The following is a 23656-nucleotide window of genomic DNA, read 5'->3' as shown; positions in this document are numbered from 1 at the left end:
TCAGGAAGAATACAGGATACAACCGACAATCCTGCTGTGTCTGTCATGATCTGCCCCTGAAATGACTTTGTATGGACTTTATGTTTGGACTTTTGTTTATTTCCTGTATTAGTTTGAAGTAATTTACCACTGTTTTCGTTTATGTTCTTTTCCCGGTACTGTGATTGCGTCCCTTCCGTGATGTGTTTCACGTGTGTCTATCATCCCCGCCTCCCTTGTGTATTTCGGAATCTGTCTTCTCCTCTGTCTCTGTCAGTTCGCCTGTTGTGTTCCAGTGTGGATCACCTGTTCTGTTTCCCCTGTAGCACTCGTGCTTTGATTCAGTTTCCAGTGTTTCCCTTTACTTTTAAATTTTGGATTGTTACCACGCCAGAATGGATTTTGTTTTTTCCTTCAAAGTAAGTCTTTTGTTTTTGTTTTGTTTTCATTGAATAAATCTTGAACAATGTAGTCAGCCTCAGAATCTGCATTTGGCTCCCGAAAACCTATGTTACAACCTTCTGATCGCTATTCTGCACTTTCCACATGTATGTAAAAACTGAATGACGGCGGCAATCTCATCTCCTATATGAGTAGTAATAGTAGTCAGTAGTGAAGGGTTGGGTAATGATTTAACATTACCATACATTCATAATCCTTCGACAGAATAATTTTGTCATGACAAGCTATCGTTATCATTCTACATGGTTCTGTTATCCAAATTAATGATTTTTAACACATTAAAAACAAAACAAAACTTTTTTAAAGCCCAAAATAACACAATGAGAGCATAGAGTTGTGGGCCGGGACACCAACACAAAAAGCTGAAAGATGCTAAAATATTTTTACAGTTACAGTTGTGCATGAATTTGCCAAACAGTGATGTATATTGATATTAGAAAATATCCTTATGCCTTAAAATAATGTACCAGAGACAATGATACTGGAGCTCATAAGGACTCAGTGATTGACTCTACCTGAAGTCATAAGTAAAGAAAGCTTAGGTTTGCAGTATGTATTCAGTTGGTTTCTGAATGATGGTACCAAACATCGACTACTTCACACTTCCTTTATTTATGAAAACTCAGGCTGTGGATTTGTGATTAATTACTGTTTCTTTAGTTCCCCTCTGTGGACTGTCTGGATGTGGACTTCTTACTATCTTGTGAGTGTTTGCACACGCTGCATTTTCCTGTGAAGGCCATTGAGTTTACTTGCAATTTTTTTTCATAGTGTAATAAAGAAAACTATTTTGTCCTGTCCTAATACAGGGACAAACAACTGAACAAGATGCTTTAAATTCTTCTAAAACACAAATAAAAGTATTTCTCATCACCCTAGTGTGGTATGAAATATCTTGCAGCAGATGATTGAGTTAGAGCAAGAAAATAAGTGGTGGCTATGTGCAACTTGAGGCTGCTCCAAGCATATAACAAATACACTTTATTACTGTGTGAGAGACGTTTCTCAGAGGGCTGATGAAAGGAATGGGCTGTTGTTTCTGTCCCCAGAGCCCTCCTCCCTCCCTACATGCCCCCCTAAAAGAACGTATCTGATCTTTTTTTTCTATTAGGTTTTCTGTCAAATGCCTCTGCTGCAGCGGGTCTGTGGCTCTCTGGATTTTTCTATATTTGGGGCTTTGTGTGGATGTTTCACCTGTTAAAAGCACACCCCGTAGTTCATAGACGGATCCACCAACCCCGCTGATAACTGCCGCTTGTCATTTTGCACGTCAGAGCGGAGGAATGAAATGAATGGAGCAGACTGAAGCAACAGCTGCAGTGACTGCAGCACAAATACAATCAGTGAGGTCTCCATTAGCACTCACGGTCAGCTCCGCTCATAATTGCAGGTAAGCTATTTAAAATTTTTTTTTTTTTTATCTGGTTTTACTCTGATTTCTATCCCCATATAACGAGTCAAGTACCTTTTAATTAAAGGAGTCGTTACAGGACGCACGAGGCTGTGGAGAAAATTAAAAAGGATGAGGTTGGAAGAAAATAACTTCAATAACCTATTATTATCACTGGCAGTTTTTTCCCTCACATGTGCTGTTAGTAATGAATGTTCTGACATCTTCTAATCTTTTATTTCCCATCTTTCTAAAATTCATTTAATAATGTAGGGTCAGTGCCTTGACCAACGCTGTCTGCCTGATCACTTTGCATTTTTTTTCAATATCAGAAAACCGTTATAAGGTGGTGCCTGGTCATTTATTGTAGGGTATATTAATCAAAGCTGCATATACCACAACACCTGCGCCTTAGCATGAGACAAATATAATTCTAGCCATGAATAAAAACCTAAAAATAAAAAAAGCAGAAAATCATTTCTTTGTTTTCTCAGTTTTCACAGTTGAAGTTCCAGCTGCAGGTGCAGATGGAGAAGAAAGACAAAGCATAGGAGCAGCCGGAATTATTGTACAGCGCTCATTATGTTCCATCAGCTGACGGATCAGACAGTGAATGGCAGCTGCAATGGACCCACACCTGTGTGCAATAGGAGCGCTGATGGAGACGCACTCCAGCTGCCCACTTTCTCCACCGCGGCCAAAGTCAGAGTGATCATCACCTTTACTCTGTGCGCCGTGTCAGCTGTGTGCAACTTGGTCGTGCTGTGGGCTGCCAGCAACGGCGGCAAGCGCAAGTCTCACGTCAGGATCCTGATAATGAACTTGACGGTGGCGGACCTGCTGGTGACTTTCATCGTGATGCCCGTGGACGCGGTGTGGAACATCACGGTGCAGTGGCAGGCGGGAGATGTCGCCTGCAGGCTGCTCATGTTCATGAAACTGGTGGCGATGTACTCGTGCGCTTTTGTAACTGTGGTCATTAGCTTGGACAGACAGTCTGCCATCCTCAATCCCCTGGGCATCAGCGAGGCCAAGAGGAAAAGCAAAATCATGTTGACTGTTGCCTGGACGATGAGTGTGATCCTCTCACTCCCTCAGGTATGAGAAAACACGTTTTTGTGTGCTTTGCCACTCCGGGGCTTTTATATCAAACATTTCTCTCTCTCTCTCTGCTCTGTACTTTTATGAGGTTTCTTTCTGGGCTGTTTCCATATTTCTGACTGGGAGCTCAGAAAATTTAGAAATAAACACAGCCTTAAAAACTGGCTTATAAAACACTGGGCATGATTTTCAGGCTCACAGTGACCTGTGCCTCAAGGTGGTATTACATGAAAAGTGACACTGCACAAGAGCCTGAAAAAACTGCTTGGACAACACAATGTTGTTCTACCAAATAAAAAAAAACATCACATCTGCATTTTCGATACAAACAACCACAGTGTGTGTGTGTGTGTGTGTGTGTGTGTGTGTGTGTGTGTGTGTGTGTGTGTGTGTGTGTGTGTGTGTGTTGAATCTCTGTCTGTTCATTTGGGTTAATTGCACTGTTACATGTAGGCTGTCCTCTTTTTCCTCGCTGTGTTCTAGGGAACATATTCACTTTAGGCTGCACTGGACCCAACTGTTATTTGATCAACAGTGTTCATAGGGAACTGATGTAAAACACTGGAAGAATATACCCTGAGGTCCAATAGAAATAGCAAACTCTGTACCTTAAAGGTGCAATGTGTAAGATTGTGCTACTTGCTCCACCTCCATAGTTCACAGCATTTCACCTCTTCGCCACTGTCCAGTTAATCATGTTGTTGTTTTCCCCATGTTCCTTATAATTTATTTATGCGCATTTATTGTTGATAGTTAAAATTGTTGACAGCACTGAAACAAATTATGAATACTTGTAATAGAAACAATATATTTTTATTTACCTATAAAAATATGAAGGCAAGGAGATACTGCATGACACATGCATGAGGAAGGGATGATGACATTATCACAAAGGCAGAATCAGAAGATAAGGTTTATTGCCAGGTAGGTTTTTTCTGACTAAACCCCGACTCACACAGCATCTAGTGTCATAAAGTGGTATTACAACACCGCCCGGGACGCAGCTAGTTGGTTAGCATGCTCATTTCAGTAGATATCTATAAAATACAATAGATAGAGGTCCTGGTCATGACATCATCACTGTGGCTCCTTAACATACTATTGATATTATTAGTTCATTTTTCAACATTTTTAAACTAAAATTCTGGCCAGAGCTTACACATTACACCTTTAAGGGCCTAGCTGGTGCTCTCTGTCACTGTGACCCCTGGAGTCTGAAGCACTGTGCTACAAAGCCTGCTCTGAGACTGGTCCTCTTTTTCAACAGAGGTTTGTTGGGAGTTTTCGTTATTGGGTATATCTTTAAAAAAAAACCGTATCAATTACCATGGTTAAAGTATTTATCTTGGAGGTGGTAGCTTGTGAACTGGTTGTGAATGTGAAAAAGGAATAAAAAGAACAGGCTTGTGTTTTGACTTTCACCTGTTGCTGATGGCTGCTGGTGGAGGCATCACTGGTGCCGGCTCTGACCTGTGCTGGCAGGTCCATGGCTGCTTGTTTTTTGGCCCTGCCTGGTGGAAGGTTGGCTCTGACCCGCACTCGACTGCACTGTGTCTGTCTGACTCGAAGAGAATTTGCTCTTAGGAAGATATCCTGCTGTGTCTGGCTCTGTCCCCTTTTCATTTCCACTAAATTCTCCCTAAAGAAATAAGCACAAACCATTAGGTTACTAACATGGCCGTTCATGGTACACAAAGCTACATTATGGTCTGATCTGATTAAGGCATCATTCAATTGTGAAGCCGAATTTGCTTATGCAAATAGAGTGAGTGCCCGTCTTGGAGGAGGTCCAGTTGTTGGTAAATGAATGGCTCTCTTCTGACATCTCTTTGCAACAAGTCAGAAGTTGACATATTTTTTCTAAAGCTATTAATCTTCTATTGTAACTCAGTGAGGCTGCAAACTCTGCCACAGTTTGCTGAATCACAGTGTTTAGTATTGCGTCATCATTATTTTCAAGGCCACTGTATACACTGTAGAGTAAGAAGTGCCACAGATATCGTGGCACTGCAGCTACCCAACGTGTGATGTGGCCTGGTTTAGACTCTATTTTATTTTACCTTCATCAGACACAGGCTAGATTTAGAGAGTGTAAACCTTTCAGCCTGGGAGAGGTGACAGGGAAAACCATGGCACAAATAGTCTAGTCTAGTCCAGTCTTAGTGGCTCGTGCTATTGTGCATCTGAAGCCTTTTCTCTGGCAGCAGAGATGATAGCTGCAAATATTAATAGTGCAAATGTCTGTATCTGTAACCTATTTTTCCAAATAGTTTCTATCAGTGATGACTTCTTTATGAACTCCAACCCACTAAAAGGATATTTCATGTTTTTTATTTTTTTGACTGACTTAATGCAAAAGTACAGCTTGCACCATATTTTCTAGTCTCATGCTGTGACTGGCTGTTTGACTCTAATGAGTGCCAATATCTCTGGATATAGCGCTCTTCTTGCACCTCTACACTCTCACAGCAGGGATCTACCAAGAGCTAACAACTACTAACCTCTGAGAAACTTCTTTCTGCAGACAAGCTTCTGCAAAGGTTCTCTGAGAGGCAAATAGTCATCTCACAAACCTTTATTTTTGAACCTTAGAAAGACCAAATGGGAACAAACCCCTGCACACTGTTTTGCATATAAATGCAGCACTTTTGGAGTCCTAAGACTTATCAGGCAACAATCATAACAAAATGAAACCCACAGCCTTTGACGGATGTGCAAATAAAAGACCTGTACACATAAAGTCTTAGTTTTAAAGTCAGTTTCAGGAATGTGACTGAAGTGAATTTGAAAAAAAGACTTTACTGAGCTGAGCTAAAGCAACAACAACCATCATGAGCCAGAGTAATTTAAGTTCAAAAGCAGAAGCTGCCATGCACCATTAGAAAGCTGGCTGGCTTGTTTATTTGCACAATGTTCAGAACAATTACAGCACCGCTTCAAACAACAAAAACTATCCTGAACATGGCAACTGAGATTAGCGAAGGATTGTGGATTTGGAAAGTAAAACATTTTTAGGATATAGCTCAAGCTGCAAGTGTAACCCTCAGACATTTTGAAGCCTTTGTGAACTTTATAAAAATTTTCCATGTACATCTTCTCACTGGTAACCTGTAGCAACCAGCCCACGGTGTCACAGCCCCTTGTATTTTTTTCATCCTGTGCTATAACCAGTCTGAGCGCAGTCTTATTCATGTTCCTGAAATTTGCTTTGAGGGCTCTAGCTTTATTAAACAGCACTATGATTAAGAACAGGAGAGGGGGAGGGGGATGAAATTTTAATAAACGGGCAAAATACCAAGGCGCCCGTGGTCGCCCTCAGAGCTGTACGTATGACATTTAGTCATACAAGGTGAAATACAGATGCTGCTGGTGCATTAGACTGAATGATGGACTCTCACCTACTGTGCCTGTCATTGTCTCTACTGTGGACAACTGCATTACCTTCTATCTTGTAGTAAACTCGCCGGTCCACCTGTGATTCAAATCCTGTTCAGATAGAAATCCTTTTAGTTTAATGTGGATCTCTGAGTTTTTTTCAGCGTGAACAACAGCTTGTCCTTCTGTCTTTTTTTTCAAATCAGCTCTGATAGATGGAAACATCATCATGGCCATTTTGGAACCAAAAATAAAACCATTAGGAGAGCAAGACCCCATTAAAGCCAATCAAATGGGCTGATGTAAAAGGTACTGGTATTCTTTTATGAGCCCTGTTTTTAGCCTATATTTCTTTACATTTTGCCAAACCTGTTAGTTTGGTTACTAGTTAAGTATTGGTTAAGCATGTAAGTCAGACTGAATGATATCATTATGTTTCGTGTCTGTCTGGTAAGAATTGGGTGAGTTGACTCAAAGACGAGTACAATTTTTGACTCAAATTCACTTTATGCACTAGCTTTGCCTCACCTCCAACTCTCCCATGTCACCCTGGGGAGGATTTTATCTTTCTATTTTGGCTTTGCCCTACAGAGTCCATGGCTATTACAGACCACATCCAGGTTGTAAAATGCCATCTGGAAACACAAGTTAAATTATACCTTTTTACCTGTATCTGTGACATGTGGCAGGGTACAGAGACAGCTGGAGATCCTCCAGCATCGAACAATTGTCCAAGACTATCATTCACTGTGGGGTAGCGGCAAACAAGCGAGCTGAAATGTTGCCAGCTGTGTCTTTGAGTAAAAAATCACAGCCTGAAGCCACATTGGAAAACTGATTGAGAGCATGTGAATTCTGGCTTTGTTCACACTTTATTGTGAAATGTAGCGAAACTGTTTTTAGTCATGACAATAAGGTTCATTATCTTTATATATGGAGCAGCTAAATGTCATTAAACTTTGAATTGTTGTTTTTTTTTTTCATTTCCATCCATTCCAAAGAATTCAGAGAGAGATTAGAGTTCAGATAACTGCTTGTTAACCTGAAAGATATAGCAGTGGCACCACTCCTGCTTCTGTGAGGTAACGACCGAGTTAATTATCCTGTTTTCTTGCTTTTCCTCATTACGTTAAATGTGCAGAGAGTATCTAGTGTGAACACAGTACCTAGTTTAGTATGTGAGTCACCCTGAATTAATGAGTCATTATACTATAATTACAATTATATACTACAATTAATACATATTATCACTGAGGTGGTAATATATATAAATATGTATAAAAATGTTGTTCCATGTACATACACACAAATACACACACACACACACACACACACACACACACACACGTGTCATGTAGATACTGTATATGATATGATCAATAATCAGGGGACCATACGTTGGTTAAAACATACGGAGCATGGTCTGAATGAAATTATTGTAGATAATATTAGGCAACCTGTCTCATGTTGTTTTTAAAAACAAATGAGATAAATAGTTAGAAAGTCAATCATCAATCAAGTCACAAAATTGATAATTACATGATAATACCTTTGCTATTACAGAAAGCCATTTTTATGAAAAGGGAAACACTGAGTGTGAAAGCTCATTCTTGACCTTGGAAGAAGTAGAATGATGAAAAAAAAAAAAAAAAAACTTAACTCAATGTCCACTTAATGTTCTTATTTTTAACCCAAACCTTGAGCTTCTCTCAAACCTAACCAAGACATTTTTCTTTTTAAACCTAACCAAACCTTAACATAGCGATGTCGTATCATATATCAGATTTATTTCTCAACAGTGATTTGTAACAGCTGTGAAGGGCACAGAAACGTGATGTTATCTGCCAACAGGGACGTAGATCAGAAATGTTACAGTATGTTGTCGCAGAGGGCAATGACAGAGTGCATCTCATTTAACTTGGACAAGTTGTTAACAGAATCATATAAATGCTAAATGCTGTCATGAATTTATTAACTAATTGTGACTTTTCAAATGACTATCCATCGTTGTATTTGTTGGTTTGATTGTTTGGTCACTAGTACGTACAGCTGTGTCAGAGGAGAAATACATAAAAAGAAATATACATATTATTAAGAGGCCCCCTATAAAGTCTCCAGTAGCCTGCCCTCCCCATAGGTTTCAAGGTTGAACTCATGAATAATGACTTATGGTTTGCTCATACTGTAACTCATTTAATAAAAAAATATTCATGAAACTCTAATCTGAAGTGTTGAGAGATTCCCAGGTGTAAACACCAAGTTCTGATCTGGCTCAGTTACAGTTCATTGTACACAGGTGGAAATCTCAGTGAGGGTCACACTTATGACTGAAGTGCTGCCTATTTAAGCAGGAAAAGAGATTTAACTTATGAAATATGTTACTGTCATGGACAAATTGAAATTGATTGCTTTGGAAGAACTTAAATAAATTTTCCCACTGACCCTGCGTGTGTCATAGCCGGAGTCTCAACAGTCAATCATAATACGCTAGGGGTTGGATCATTCTAACAGTTATGTACGGTTCTACAGCTCTCAGCCTTCTTCCTCCGACTCATTGTCTTGTGTGGATTCAATACAGATGACTTATTGCAAATTTAGCAGTGATTTCCTAGTTTTTAATCTCACTTTTTTTCGGTGCAAAATTGTGAATATTATTTCACACAACAGTCACCGATCTTCGTGTATTTACAACTGTAGGCTTTTATAAGAAACATGATAGTCTCAGAATTTCATATATACAAACAGTGTTCATATTCTTGTGCAATATAAATACATTCAACAATGTCAAACTGTTAATTTGTTCATATTCATATAATTAATTTTAGGTCTAAATATATCATGAAAACCTGGTTTCTATTCAATCATATTCTTTATTGTCACATATGTGTGTATCCATCTACAACTCATGACATGCCAATATAGAGATTGGAGAAATCATTGCAGGCTAAAATATTGCTAAAGTAAATTCCTTGGCTGTGAGCAGAAAGATAAGTCTGGAGAGCCATACGAGCCATACGACAGTGAATGAACACTGAGTTTCTGTTGTGTTTTTAACTCCTTTTCATGAGAATATAATTAGGCATCAAATTAATTTAAGCACTTTTGAGGAAACCCAGGACTGTGGTTGTTCCTTTGGGGCTGACTTCATTCATCTGCAAGAATTACAATAATGGATTTTCCTTTACCAGAGGACACAGCCAAAGGAAATCTCATGTCAAAATGGCACAGATGTATTCAGCTGTGAGAGTGTGATAACAGCTGAATACTTCTATTTTGTCAATGTATTTAAGTGCTCTGCACATTTTAGCCACAGTTTGATACAAACTCCATATTCATAAATATTGAATATTGTAATTATCGTTTAGACATAATGTTATATAATAACATGAGACACATTCAAGATTTCAATTAATGTACTGTACATTGGACAGTCCTAATCCAACTTTCTGTACAGCATTTTGAGCCCCTCTTCTGATTTTTGGAACTTTTACCTTTAAAATCTGTTAATCGCAGAAAAAAAAAAAAACATTCAATGTGAGGCAGAAGTCACAATCAGGTCTAACTATTCTACACAACATCATTAAGTTCTCAGTGAAAGGCTGAGGGTACAGTTCCTTCTTTACAGACTCAGGCTGGATATTATGGGTCTTGTAATAACAGAATACCTCCTAAAATGAACTTGGACCAGAAAATTAGAAAAAGCAAAAATAACAAAAAAGCCATTTCCCTAATGAAGAAAAAGGTTTCATATGAATGATTCATGTTCCAGAATCTATTTCTTTTTCATGAATAAACATGAAAAACAATTGAGCTGTTGGTGCTATTATTCCTGTCTTGTTTGCCAAATTGAAACAGCCCAGCCATTCAACTTACTGTTACATCAGATCAGCTGACAAATGCACCTGTTGATCTTCACTCCCTTTCTCCTCGTCTCCCCCAAGATGCATTTAAGGCTTTTGCACATGCATCATGATGGCAGACCTTAATTCGTTCATGGGCCGGAGCAACGGAGGAGCGATGACTTGAGACATCCATCCTGTCCGTCTAACTGATTATATAGATTTATTGCTGAGTAGAACTATTCTTGTCTTTTCATACAGATGTTCATATTTCACAATGTGACCATCACAGTCCCAGAGAACTTCACCCAGTGCACCACCCACGGCAGCTTTGTCCAGCACTGGCAAGAGACCCTCTACAACATGTTCACCTTTGTGTGCCTCTTCCTCCTGCCTTTGGTCATCATGATCTTCTGTTACACACGAATCTTTGTAGAGATATCCAGTCGCATGGCTCGGAGTAACCGTAAGTCTAATGTTTTCAACAAAATCAACAATATGTTTTCTGAGACACGAAGAGCTGTGTGTGTCTGTGTGTGTGTGTGTGTGACAAAGATGGTGTTTTCTTCTCTTCTAGTGGTGTCTAGAGATGTTCATCTCCGCCGCTCTCACAACAACATCCCCAAAGCTAGGATGCGGACTCTTAAGATGAGCATTGTCATCGTGACATCATTCATCATCTGCTGGACACCGTACTACCTGCTAGGACTGTGGTATTGGCTATTTCCTGACAAAATGGAGGAGATGGTTTCCCACTCACTGACTCACATGCTGTTTATCTTTGGCCTCTTCAATGCCTGCCTAGATCCCATCACTTATGGTCTGTTCACCATTCATCTTCACCAGGGTCTTAAGAGGTGCTGTCGGAGATCAAACACACGGACTGAATTAGAAAATAACACTTGCCTTATTCACATGTCTGGCCTGTCGTCTCGCAGGCAGACTGCCTCAGGTGGCCACAACATAGACAAAGAGGAGGGTAATGACAAGAACAGAATGAAAAGTGGCTCAAGGCCAATCATCCCAGTAAGCAAAATATGATAGCATAAAGAATATTAATAAAAAAAGAATCTCTGCTCTTAATCAGTCCTGAGCTTAGTCTTTTACTAATGATGGCAGCTAGCTCAGTGATTTTGCTTTGAATTGCTGAAGCTCCACAAGAATTCAATGTCTTTTGTCAGACAAATCTGTTCATTTTTGTTCCACTGATATAATCATTGCTGTGTTATAGCTTAGCCCTGGTCTGTTCATCCCGCACAACATCTGTCATACATAATATCTCGGATGCCACTGATAAGACTTTGACTAAACAGCTGCAGAGCGATGCATATCGCTGCTCTTGAGCAGCATTTACGAAATCACCATGATTGGCGGAGGGTGACGCTGCACGTCCCTCAGAATGTCTCACACACTGCTGATTAGATTTTCAGGAAGCTTAAAGACACACGTGGGTAAGTACCTCTCTTGGTAACAGTGGGTTAAAAAAAGATCTTTGATTAACAAGTTGAAAGGTAGTCATACTCACAGTACTCGCACACCCACAAAAACATGTACACGCTCATGTCATAAGCACAACTACTGGGTTTTAGTGGGTAGATCTCATGATTTCCTTTGTCAAAGAAATCAGAGAAACAAATTGTGTACATATAATTAAATGATTAGATATAAGCTAAGTCTGTGATTAAAAACAATTACCACACTGTTAAAATATAGCTTTGACGATTTAAAATTTTTATTATACGGTGGGTTGTTTTCTCCTGTGCTGATCATTGCTTATATCCTGAAAACTGCGCCAACATTCATGGTGCTTTGTGTGCAATATAAAAAACTGATTGTTTTGCTGCAAAAATTAATGTTATATGATGATCGTTACTGACTGTGATGGCCTTTTAAGTAAATGTTATGACATGCAGTAGTATGTATTGAATGTACCTGCACAGCATGTTGTTTAATTAGTTTGAGATCAATTCTCTGTTTACTTTGTTGCACAGAAGTCACACTGGAGACGAAACTCTATGAAGTAACTATTAAGTAATTCATTGTTATTTGGTATGTTTTATTATTATTAGTTATTTTGTATTAGCGTATTATGTTGTGAATTTTGTTGCTTTCTGTAACCAAGAAATGGATAAGAAAACAGTTTAAATCTGGTACTTTAAGACTCTGTGATATTGTTAAGTTAACAGTAAACAGTTTATTTACTTTTATGATATGTTGTTGCAACCCCTGCAAAAAAGAGTGATCAATACCATGTGTTTGTTTGCATGATATTATTACTTTTCTGCAGGTTATGCAAGATGTAATGTAAATTTGCAATGTGTTTATTTGTTGAATAAAACATGTAGCTTTTCTTTTCCCACTGCCCTGTGGAATGCAAAAACAACAAGCTCAATACACCCTTGTACATTTGTTATCAGCTAGAAATGGATCATGTGATGGAAAGCAAGAGCTGCTACATCAACACATGCATTTACATTTACAATTACTCATTTGGCAGACGTTTTACCCAAAACAACTTACAAGTGAAGGACAACACTAAAGCTTCAGTGCAGCAGGAGAGCTTGTTGTAAGTACTAAGTACTACATCTATTCAATAAGTGCAAGATCAGGTAAAAAAGTTCAGCAAAAGTGCATAGTAAGTGCTAATTAGGCATTTTAAGGTGTTAAAGGTGTTAGGAGAGGACGTGCTCTGGGAAGAGATGAGTCTTCAAAAGATTCTTGTAAAGAGGGGCACCCAAGATTGTGATAAAATTTGGTAGCTTGGCTGGGATGTCTATGAGTTCAGTCTTAGGAGGGTTTAGCTGAAGGTGGCGTTCTTTCATCCATGTGGATATGTCATCGAGACAAGCCATTGCACAGAGACTGTGGAGTCATCTGGTGAGAATAAGAGGTATAGTTGGGTGTCGTCTGCATAGCAGTGATATGAGGAGCCATGCAAACAGATATTTGGACCTAAGAAGGTGGTGTATTGCAAAGAGAAGGGGTCCTAGTACCCATCCTTTGCGCACCCCTGTAGGGAGGAGATGGGATAATGAAGTTTCTCGTTGCCATGACACATTGAAGGGGTGCCTAGTGAAATAGGATTCAACTAAATTTTTCCCAAGATGCCGACATCGGAGATTACAGTTAGCAGGATGTGGTGGTTCACTGTAACAAAGATTGCCGATAGGTCCAGCAAGACGAGAACAGCAGTTTATGTCACAGACAACAGAGCTGTTTCAGTGGAGTAGCTGCTCTTGAAGCCTGAGTGATTTGGATCAACAAAGTCATTCCGTCATTGGAATCTGAGACCTGCTTGTAAACTGCCCTTTTGATACAGTTAGATAAGAATGATAGTAGTTAGACTAGTTGATGCTTCTCCACTTGAGCAGGGTCAAGTGAGGCCTTTTTGAGCAGAGAAGTTACCCAAGCCTGTTTGAATGCGGTTGGAGCTACTAAATGGACCTTGTGTTTCCAAGGTCAAGAATGAACTTTGATCCTTAGCCCCAAAGAGGACATTTTGAAGCTCATATTCAAATATTTTTCCTCACAGTGACCTGGTCTCTAACCCCACTATAATTTCTGTGGTCACTGACAAAGGTTTCAGGCCCAGTTTAAAACCTCAAAATACTTACACAGTAGGTATTACAGCTGCCTGTAGAAACATCCAGAAACAACTGTCCTTTATGAGAATTACAGTATGTTCCTTTTCCTTTCAGACTCATGCTACTGTGTGCTGATACCACTAAAAACAGCTATCATCTGCTTTTTCAGATTTGAGAATTACTATTTAAATATCAAAAATGTGTGAATCTCAACCTGCAGCACCAGCAATCAGTGTTTGGATCAGCCCATTGTACAACACTGCCTGCACGCCTTGTGAAGGAATACTGTCCTAAACCAATTTTGTTCCTTGACCATTCAAGACCCTTTGAAAAGCTATCACACAAAAAGAAATGACATGCAGTGACAGGAGACAATATCTGTCACTCTTTGTTTAATTGGACATGTAGTCAGATTTAATACTCGTTGGAACTATGAGCTTAAATCTTCCCCTGGGTTCCCTGCCAAAAAAGAGATTTTTCCCCAAAATCATTCTAAGGATTTTTTTTAATGAAATTGTACTGAGGATTATATTAATCAAGGGCCATTGCTCAGAATGTGTTAAAAAACAGAATCATGTGAAGATATTTCCTGTTTTAATTCTTCATCATCAGTTAATCTCCAGTGCGACTCTAGTGCGGCTCATAATTGTGCAAAGCTGCTTAACACAGAGAAGTTACTTGACATTTCCTGCAGATAGATAGCTGTTCTCTGGACAATGAAGTGTTATTTAGTGTGAAATGAGCATTTCAATACACCAATGTTGAACACTCTTTGTCTTTTATTACTACAAAGCACTGTGGATCATGGTATACTATACATGTTCTAGCATGTTGGCATTTCGGAAATGGGCAGAACTTTAATTTGTCTCATTTACTTGCATACACAGAAGAGTGTATCGTACATAATGAATGCCAGTATTATGGGTTGTCATGAATACATACAGTAAGAGTAAATATAATTAATCTCATTATTGTTGAGATAAATCAAATTAAAATGAAAAAATTGGAAATTAAAAGCCTACAGCAGCCTTCATTCTCAGCCTTGAGCAGGACACGGTTGCTCAACCTGTGAAAACTGACAGGATGTGCATGACAGATACATGCTTTCATATTCATATAGAAATACTCTTTAGTGACCTGAAGTATACATGCCATGCTACAGCGAATGACAATGTCATTAATCTTGACAGATTCATCTGAAGGGCCAACCAAAACCTAGCAGGAGATATCTTGCCTGTCACAGGGACATCTCTCTTCAGAAATTCAGTGCTGCTCAACAGGTGTTACTGAATGACCTAACATTTATGGATGAAACTGAATCTTAGATTTAATGTCTGGCTATCTGAGTGGACTACGTAAGTCAAAATGTTCCAGTTCACTGCCCCCCACAGATACATGCTTAGGTATTCAGCAGTAACAGCAGCAGTTGTAGTGGAATTGACAATATTAAAATTCCACTTTAAACTTGAATCAACGTGCAGTACAAAAACTGGAAAGAACAGCACCAAAAATAGAGCAGAACAAAATTGGTCAGGAGCAGAGGCACCAATAACTTTTGCTATACCATAGGGCAGCATCCAAAGCATGCGATTCTAGTAATCTCAGAGCATCATTGAAAACAGAAAAAATAAATAAATAAATAAACCCAATGCTTTATTGACCTTGAAAAAGCCCAGAAGGTCACTAAACTCACCACCTGTTTTCCACAGTCATTTTTTTTTTTTGCTTAACCGCTGAGCAAGGTGTCAGGCAGTATACTGCAAGGTAAATTTTTTTTTTTTTAAAAAGTTACAGAAATTAAGCAAAGCACACACAGCATACAATTTATATGTAGTCACTATGCATATTTGAAATGATCAAAATAGCCCAAACACTATTAAAAATGTGACTTCAGGTTGTATCTGCTAACCGGTTTATTTGCACTAAAAAGCTCTCTAGTGGCCGTAATAATTGTCATTATTATTACGGGAGCAAACAACAAAGTCATGTGATATTACAGAGTGAGTCTGTGTAGGGAGGATGTCCAAACTTTTACTATGTTATATCTCCTGCCATTCGGAGGGGCTCCACTTCAGGAAACACTCCTGTATCTTGGTAGTAATTCTATGGGATTTGTATCAAAATTGTTGTTTATGTTATGGGCTTGTGCTTAAAAAATGCTATCAGCTGATATATTGTTATCTGGCCTCAAAAATTTACATTTTCAAAATTAAGTTTTAATTTATATCAGTTGAGCTATAGTGTGCTGCCTATGTCGAGATGTGTCGTCATACAGTACTGACTGGACTTGGTGGCATCAGTGAACTCAGTCAAAGAACCTTTCACATGCCCCAAATGAGCTGCATGAGATGAAGTGATTTGGTTAACCACTGTGCCATTACTTCACTTTTACCTCTTTATTTTTAGCATGTAATGCTAGGCTACCTTTAGGGAGACTATACATTTCCATTTAGAAAACAAAATAACTGTTTTTATTCAGTCACTTACATGACTTGTCCTCTTCATTCAGAAGGGGAACCTAATTATGGGAACCTCTAAGGCAGAAAGATTGGTAACTGGAGCTGCATTAGGAAACTACTACAGTGGTCACCGTTTTCAATTTCATACTCCTCTGACCTGAAATTCTCCTTCTCAGTGGCTCTGAGGGTAAAGGTGCTGAGGACAGTCAACTGTCTGTGGTGAGTATAACCTTCTGTGTATGAAGCGCTTTCTAACTCCACCAGTACTGCTGATAAGCAACATCTGGGTTTCCTTTGTGGAAAAGGGGCAGGCCTCTCTCCGGATTGGACAGTTGTCCGAGCTGCAGCACTTGTGATTCATACTGATATGGTGAGAAGTAAGATACAATTCAATTTAACAATTTGTCAAAAAAATTTTATAGTCATTTTCTAAATTTAAAAGGTTATTTTTTTCAATTACAACAACCTGTAGTTTATAAATTAGATCTTCCATGAGCCGGTGAGATTTATGAAACTTTGTCGCACCTTGCACACTATGATGAAGCTTGATTTATACTGAAGATTTATAAAAGTACAATGTGTGTCATCCAAGTTGACCTGGTGAAGACCATGGCTCTAACAAAAGTACAAAGAGAACACTACAAAGCAGTAGAAAATACACAACTTCAAATATACTCAAAAGAAAAACCTCAAAAGAAAAACTTCAGCTCCACTTTTTCATAGTTTACCACTGAAATGCAACAATATGAAAAAAACCAACAAAAACAAACAAACAAACAAAAGATGCCTCCACCATCTAATATCATTCAACCCAAATCCAAGCTGAGTTTTGGGAAAGGAACGCACGCTGCAAATTTATCCTCTGGACACAATCTGTAATTTCTTATTTCAGAAAGGAAGCATTGATATCTGATCTATAAAAACATAATAATGCATTTTTAAAGATATGTATCCCATTTGATATCTTTTATGAATTCTTCTTGAAAATATAATTAAAGACTGAAGAATAATCACTGGCCCTGTACTGCCTTGTCCAGAGGTGGTTTTGACTGTTCAGCAAAGAGTCCAGCCACTAATTTTAATGTGACATCAGGCAAGCAAAACGTTCACAAGAGCTAGCTCAAAGTTCCCACGGATTAAAATGAAGTTGTTCATGTTCTAAATTCAAAATTGTGCTGTGCTGGTGGTGGTAACTGTGTGCTCTTCCTTTTATGGTGCATGAGGAAAGGTGGAAATCGACAGCTGACCCAGCTTCACTGCAGTCAACAGACAAAGAGTAAAGGACATCTAATTTCTCTAAATATGTTTCCTTGAATCTTCTCTGTTCACATCTTTTCCTTGCATCCCTCAGTGTGGGAGGAGCTTAATGGGAGGAGCTTAATGGGAGGAGCTTAATGCTAACGTCAGATGCTATCATGCAGAACACAAAATACAGTATAGCTGAGGTTGATGGAAATATAATTACTTTTGATAGTATTGTTGACATGTAGCACTGCAGGAAAAGGGATTCTAAAAGTGATGAGGATTTATGCGCTGGGATTTTTCCACACTGAAAAGAGGTTATTGGAAAACTGGGTGGCTGGCTTGAAAAATCCTTAACACAATCTCCTCAGCTTTGTCTACTGACAGTTAGACCAGAGTTACCAAGGAATATCTAAAGCAGGATTTGGTTAAGAACTGACAGGCCTCATTACTCCAGCTAGAATTATTCTTCGCCACTGGAAGAGTCAGACTGAACTTAAGACTGAGTTAAGCTGATGACTGACAATGCCTCCTTCAAATTGATGACAGCTAGGTGAAATGATAGCAAAGAAAAAGGTTAACAGGTCTGGGTCTGGTCAGGTCTTTTTCAATTATATAAAACTGTGTTTAGTAATAGTATTTTTTGTAATTCTTTTTTTTTTTGACTGGATTTCTGTGTCATTCTTTTGTTGTGTATTTGTTTAATAAATAAACATAAATGCACTGATTTGTTATAATAAAAGAAGAAGTAATAAGGCCCAAAACAGTGCACTGTTTTTTCATTATATTTAATGTATCTTTTATGTTTTCATTTTACCTTTGGTAGGCTATAGATGAATGACTTAATGAATGAATGAATGAATGAATGAATGAATGAATGAATGAATGAAGTAAGGGAATTTAGGGATTTTAAGACACCTTTACAATACATAAATATTTACAGTACAACAGAGAACAGCTTCCAGTTATGCTGGTCACAGATCAGTTCACAATACTCATCATCCACCCCTCACTAATGCGTGGTTTTCTTCATCAGCTCCCTTGCATTCACTAAATAAGTGAGTGAAGGTCTCTTTTTCAAACAACCATTTCAGATGATGCGAGTCATCCATATGCAGCGGCTCACTAGTGTCCATGATATCATCATTCAAAAAGATCACAAAGTTAACAAGAGAAAACACAAAATTACACTCATTTTCTTTTTCTATTAGATTTCTTCTTCCACAGCAGTAGAGCAAATTGGCTTACATTAAATATCTAGAACTTAAATTCTCCACTAAATGTGGGGGAATAATGTATCCCACGATTACATGTTATCATTTTTAAATTAGACCAGTCAGCCCACAGGAAAACTTTCATTCATTTGTCAGTGTGTCACACAATATCATTGACACTACTAATTGGATTTTATGAAAGTTGTGGAAATAGTGCATCTCAGCACTGCATTCTGACATTTCTAGAATTACACTTACAACCTCAACATACGCTATTACACCGCAAAACAGCAGATACATGTTACTGATTGGCTGTCAGGATGTGTTAACAATTAGTGAGGAAGGATGCAGCCTATTATTAATGAGGAAACCACTGAAATAAAGCAGGAACCAAGCAAAGAAAACCAGAATTACCGCCTCACGGTTATATGTCTTCACCAACAAGCCAAATTATAGGAAATATGGTCAGTTCTTCACTGAGTCCAAGTGAATGTTTGTGCCAAGTCTAAAGAAATTTACTCATGGTGGACTTGAGATATCACATTAAGGAGACCAAAACCATGTTTTGTGAGGTCACCATGTTTTGTGAGGTCACCATGTTTTGTGACCTTTGACCACCAAAATCTAATGAGTTCATCCTTTAGTCTAAGTGAACATTTATGTCAATTTGGAAGAAATACCGTCAAGGTGTTACTGAGATATCGCGTTCACAAGAATGGGACAGACGGGCAGACAACCCAAAAAACCCCCCAAAAAAACCCAACAACCAAAAGCAGAGATACCTAACTGCCACAGCCAGTATCTTCACGTACATCCAATGAGATTTGACCTCATGTGCACAAGTTAGGAATTATTTTTATTACTTGATAGAAAGGAGGACATGAGTCATTTAGGAACAATCAACCTCTCTTCTGTTGTTCGCTTACCTACTACTTATGTAATTTATGGACAATGACCACTGATGAGTCAAGGATGGAGAGGTATAAGCAACACTGATTGCAATGTTTCTAACAATGGATTCAAATAAAGAAGGATAAGGACTTGATAAGGAAGACTGATCCAGTGAGGTTGGTTATTACCCATTAGACACAAGTTATAATGATTAGAAGGATAGATCATCGGGCAGCAAGCACAGTAACAAAGACTGGAAAAAGGATTAAAACAACAAGACATGCAAAAATAAAATCCTCAGAACATATTCTTTTCAAGACATGATGTGTAGTGGCTTAGTTGTATTATATACTGTGAACATCAAACGAAACAATGCAAGACTGAAATATATGACTGTATTACTCACGGCACTCTGAGTGCTTCCATTCATCTGCACAATGTATTCAATTTTCAACATTACATAGCTTTTCAAGGCAATCAACGACATAGCTAAAGGCTTTATAATGAAAAGATTTTTTTTAAATCTATTTAGCTGTGCATGTACATGTATTGCACATTATCATGTCCTTGACTTTGTTCTTTGCTTCTGCTCACTTTTATGAATTTATATTTGCAGTTTTGGTATTGTGCCTGTGTCTATTTGCATCAGAGCTAAAATATCATTCAACAGAAAGGCATTCTGACACACAAGTTAGTATTGATTTATCTGGGGGTGGGTAAACTCAGAAGTTACTTCCACCATGGCTGATTTCCAATGAAATTTACAGTGTGTTTTGGATAAAACCCTTGTAATTAATGTGGCAAACAAAGGATCATGATATTCACACATCTATATTCAATTACTCATCGCAAATAATCACTACTTAAACCACACACTGATTGATGTCAAAATACCAATGAGTTACATTCATGTTGCAGCTCTGTCAGGCTGATGTTTCTGTAAATAACCACAGATCTAATATCAGATCTAACCACTAATATTTAAAGAGACAATGGAATGGCTTTTGACAATAAAAACAAAGCTGAGTGGTAGACTTCAGGACTAGTCTAAGAAGAGGTTGACGAAGACACGGAGAGATGGAGAGTGAATGAGACAAGCAAAACCGATTTAAAGCAGGGAAGCAATTCATCAAAAAACTCAATACCAATAAAACCTTTACATAACGACTGTAGTAACATATCTCAGATACTTCTAATAAATCCTCATCTGAATAAATGCTATGTGTGCAATCAAAAGCAAATGTCTTTGCAGATATTCGCATACATAAATGCCTCTAGGTTGCAAATGCTGCCACACAAACATAATGGCTTTCTAACCGTGAGTTATTTCGTCTGCGGGTGGATTGTCTCTATATTTCTAATATTTATGACAGCCCTCTGGTTTCTGCCATCATGTGTCTGCAAAGACTCAATCCAATCCGTTTCTTAAAATGAGCTACAAACCCTGACATCACAATAAAGACCTCTTCTTAATGTTTATTGCTGTATTCTCTGTAAATATTCTCAGTGTTAAATTACTGTTGAAAACGACAAGACCATAGTTCATACTGACCCTCAGCATCGGCTCTGTATGAAGATGTCTAAACATGACATCTCTGAACCTTGCCATTTTTGGCAGAGGAGTCAGTTGACAACACTGGTTAACAGTAGCAGCAATTTTAGGACTAGATGGTGGACTTTGAAATGGTTTTTGACATTAAAAACAATACTCACGACTAGTCTAAGAAGAGGTTGATGAAGACACAGAGAGAGATTGAGAATGAATGACACATGCAAAACTGATTTAAAGCAGTCAAGCAATTAATGAAAAGCTCAATACCCATAAAACCATGAATCGCTCAGCAGAGATTGTCGCTACATTGCAGACTGACACTCGGTCTCCCTTTTGAATTTTGCATATGCACTTTGCGACATCCATTCAAATATCACTGTCACACAACAATGCGCTGCAAATGACAACAGTGTTGCTTTGTTGTGTGGAAAAACTTTCTCAAACAAAGCTGTTATCGCTCTAATAACCACTTTATCTTTACAAGTACTTTTCTCCTTTTATGTGTAGTGCTATTCAGTATGCAGCTGTATGACTGCGCATAAATGTGTATTTCAATTTATTTCTTTATTTACTGATTTGTTTCTTCCTGTCTTAGGTTTTCATTTGTTTATTAATCATAAGTTACACCCTGCCCATAGGTAAAATCAAATGCAAGAGGGAAAGTCAACTTTGATCAAGAGTGGTGACTCAAGAAGACACAATTGAGACTGTCTCTGTCAAGTCACTTAAGAAGTGCAGACTGACTGTTGTCTTTCACAGCAGGATCCAAACTCAGTCTGGTTACATGTGGATACTACATAATAGAGGCATGCAGTTAACTAACCAATGTCAAAAACATGAACAAGACTAAAACATACCTTTTCATGACAGTAGTAGCAGCAAGTCTCTTAAATTCAGGGTTCGTCCTGTCTGATGTTTTTGTGCCTCCTGCCTTTCCTGTGCTGTAAGTACCTCTCCTGCATCTTGCTGCTCTCTGCTTGGACATCTTCTCCTTGCTGTCTGAAAAAAGTTTTAGGATTATTCTTCTGAAATGAAAGTAAACATATCAAATGTGCAGTATAGAAAAATCACTTCTATCAAAAATATTTACCATTAACTGACAATGACGCACTCCAGTGACAATATAGAGTCCTGTATTTATCTGCCTCAGTGTTTTTAACCTTTCCTGGCTCATAGTCTGGACTGTAATTGGGAAGCACAGGGACACAGGTACTTCAGTCTTGAGGAGCTGTAGCTGTAGTTGTAGTTGTAGTTGTAGCACAAACAGCATAAAGCCTAAAGAGCACATGCATTGCACTGCTAAGTTCACAGCTTCACTGCTAACTAACAAGCTAACTCTACTCCGGTCGCCAGTTTCACGGCTCTCTCCCTCTACGCACACAACCTACGCACTGATCTATTCCTGAAAGGAGCTGCTCTACTGCGTTAACAATAATCTGCCCCAAACTTCTAAAGTTTACAGCTCACTTTGCACAAAGATGATAAATCTGTGTAGTTTGCTAGCTTACTGCTGCCTCTTAACGCCTCATTAGTTCAGTTTTCACACACGTCTGCGCATGCGTGAAATATCACAACTGATCTCCGAACGGTAGAAACTGAGTCGAGCTCACAGACACGTAAATGACAGATACGACAGGTACACCGGCTGGAAATCAAGCGAGCTTGCAGGGACAATACCCTGCTGCCAAAAGGGCAGTATATTACATGATGAATGGAAACAGGCATCAGATCCTTTATGGGACAGAACACTGTTCCTAGATCAGACATCAGACGGCACGCCACTTATACATACAATGTGAAGATGAACTCATGACAGATTAAGTGCACCTTGTGCCCTGTCCACAAATTACTTACCCCCTCCAGTTTTTTTTTGCCATGTCTGCTACCTGTGCATGTGAGGTGGATTTGCTTAGAGCACGATTTCATGCTTTCTGTGTCATTCTTTGTATTCTTATCCACAAAGTGCAACGTGTTCTGGTTTTTAACAAGTAAGACAAAGCAGTAAGACAAATCCAGTATTCAGGCAACACCACACCAAAGAATTCAAGAATAAATGTATGCATTAATTCTTCCCTTTTCTGTGTTTCTTTTATAACATTTTGTCTTCATTAATTCATAATTTTGGAAAGCACAGATAGACAAATTTAGTAATAAGGGAGACCAACCCACTGGGACAGTAAAACATAAGGCATCAGTTATATTGATTGGAGGAGCAGTAGGCAACCAATCACTGGAAAATGTTACAGTAATTTAAAGAATGTAGTGTTCACCACACATATAGCATAACTATTTCTACTTTGTATGTTCTTTTATATCTGAAACACAGACCCTGTCACTACAGTCTGAAACTCGATGGCATCTTGGCGTAACATTTCACATTTCTTAACAATGTAGATTAAAAAAGTGTAAGTGCAGCCAAACAAACTATTAATGGATTCTAACCTGGAGTTATTTCCATTGTGGGTGGATTGTCTACATGTTTCTAATATTTACAACAGCCCTGTGGTTTCTGCGCTCATGTCTGCAAAGACTCAAATCAGTTTTAGTATCTTATAATAAGATACAAAC

The 23656-nt window shown here is 38.5% G+C and overlaps 1 protein-coding gene and 1 long non-coding RNA gene across 3 annotated transcripts; one reads left to right on the top strand and one right to left on the bottom strand.

Annotated features, from left to right (window-relative positions):
- The first annotated feature begins 771 nt into the window (after positions 1-771).
- On the top strand, positions 772-12485 carry gnrhr4 (gonadotropin releasing hormone receptor 4). The gene is made up of 4 exons (XM_056386340.1): positions 772-1831; positions 2326-2929; positions 10408-10612; positions 10724-12485. The coding sequence occupies exons 2-4, from the start codon at positions 2414-2416 to the stop codon at positions 11185-11187; spliced, it is 1185 nt and encodes a 394-aa protein (XP_056242315.1). The 5' UTR covers positions 772-1831; positions 2326-2413; the 3' UTR covers positions 11188-12485.
- LOC130175795 (uncharacterized) lies at positions 4229-22604 on the bottom strand. Of its 2 annotated transcripts, none has more exons than XR_008828783.1 (3): positions 22179-22604; positions 21946-22087; positions 4229-4571 (listed from the first exon to the last, which is right to left on the bottom strand). It is a non-coding gene; the product is annotated as an uncharacterized LOC130175795 (long non-coding RNA). The 2 variants fall into 2 exon arrangements; XR_008828782.1 differs by lacking the exon at positions 4229-4571 and adding an exon at positions 10920-11006.
- Positions 22605-23656: the final 1052 nt, after the last annotated feature.

Source organism: Seriola aureovittata, chromosome 10 (assembly GCF_021018895.1).
Source record: "Seriola aureovittata isolate HTS-2021-v1 ecotype China chromosome 10, ASM2101889v1, whole genome shotgun sequence".
Classification (NCBI taxonomy): domain Eukaryota; kingdom Metazoa; phylum Chordata; class Actinopteri; order Carangiformes; family Carangidae; genus Seriola; species Seriola aureovittata.
The sequence above is the reverse complement of the archived record's forward strand: the minus strand, read 5'-3'. Positions and strand labels throughout refer to the sequence as shown.

Coding starts and splice junctions, on each gene's coding strand:
- gnrhr4 (XM_056386340.1), top strand. CDS start 2,414: ATGTTCCATCAGCTGACGGATCAGACAGTGAATGGCAGCTGCAATGGA. Junction 2,930..10,407: donor TGATCCTCTCACTCCCTCAG/GTATGAGAAAAC, acceptor CTTTTCATACAG/ATGTTCATATTTCACAATGT. Junction 10,613..10,723: donor TCGCATGGCTCGGAGTAACC/GTAAGTCTAATG, acceptor CTTCTCTTCTAG/TGGTGTCTAGAGATGTTCAT.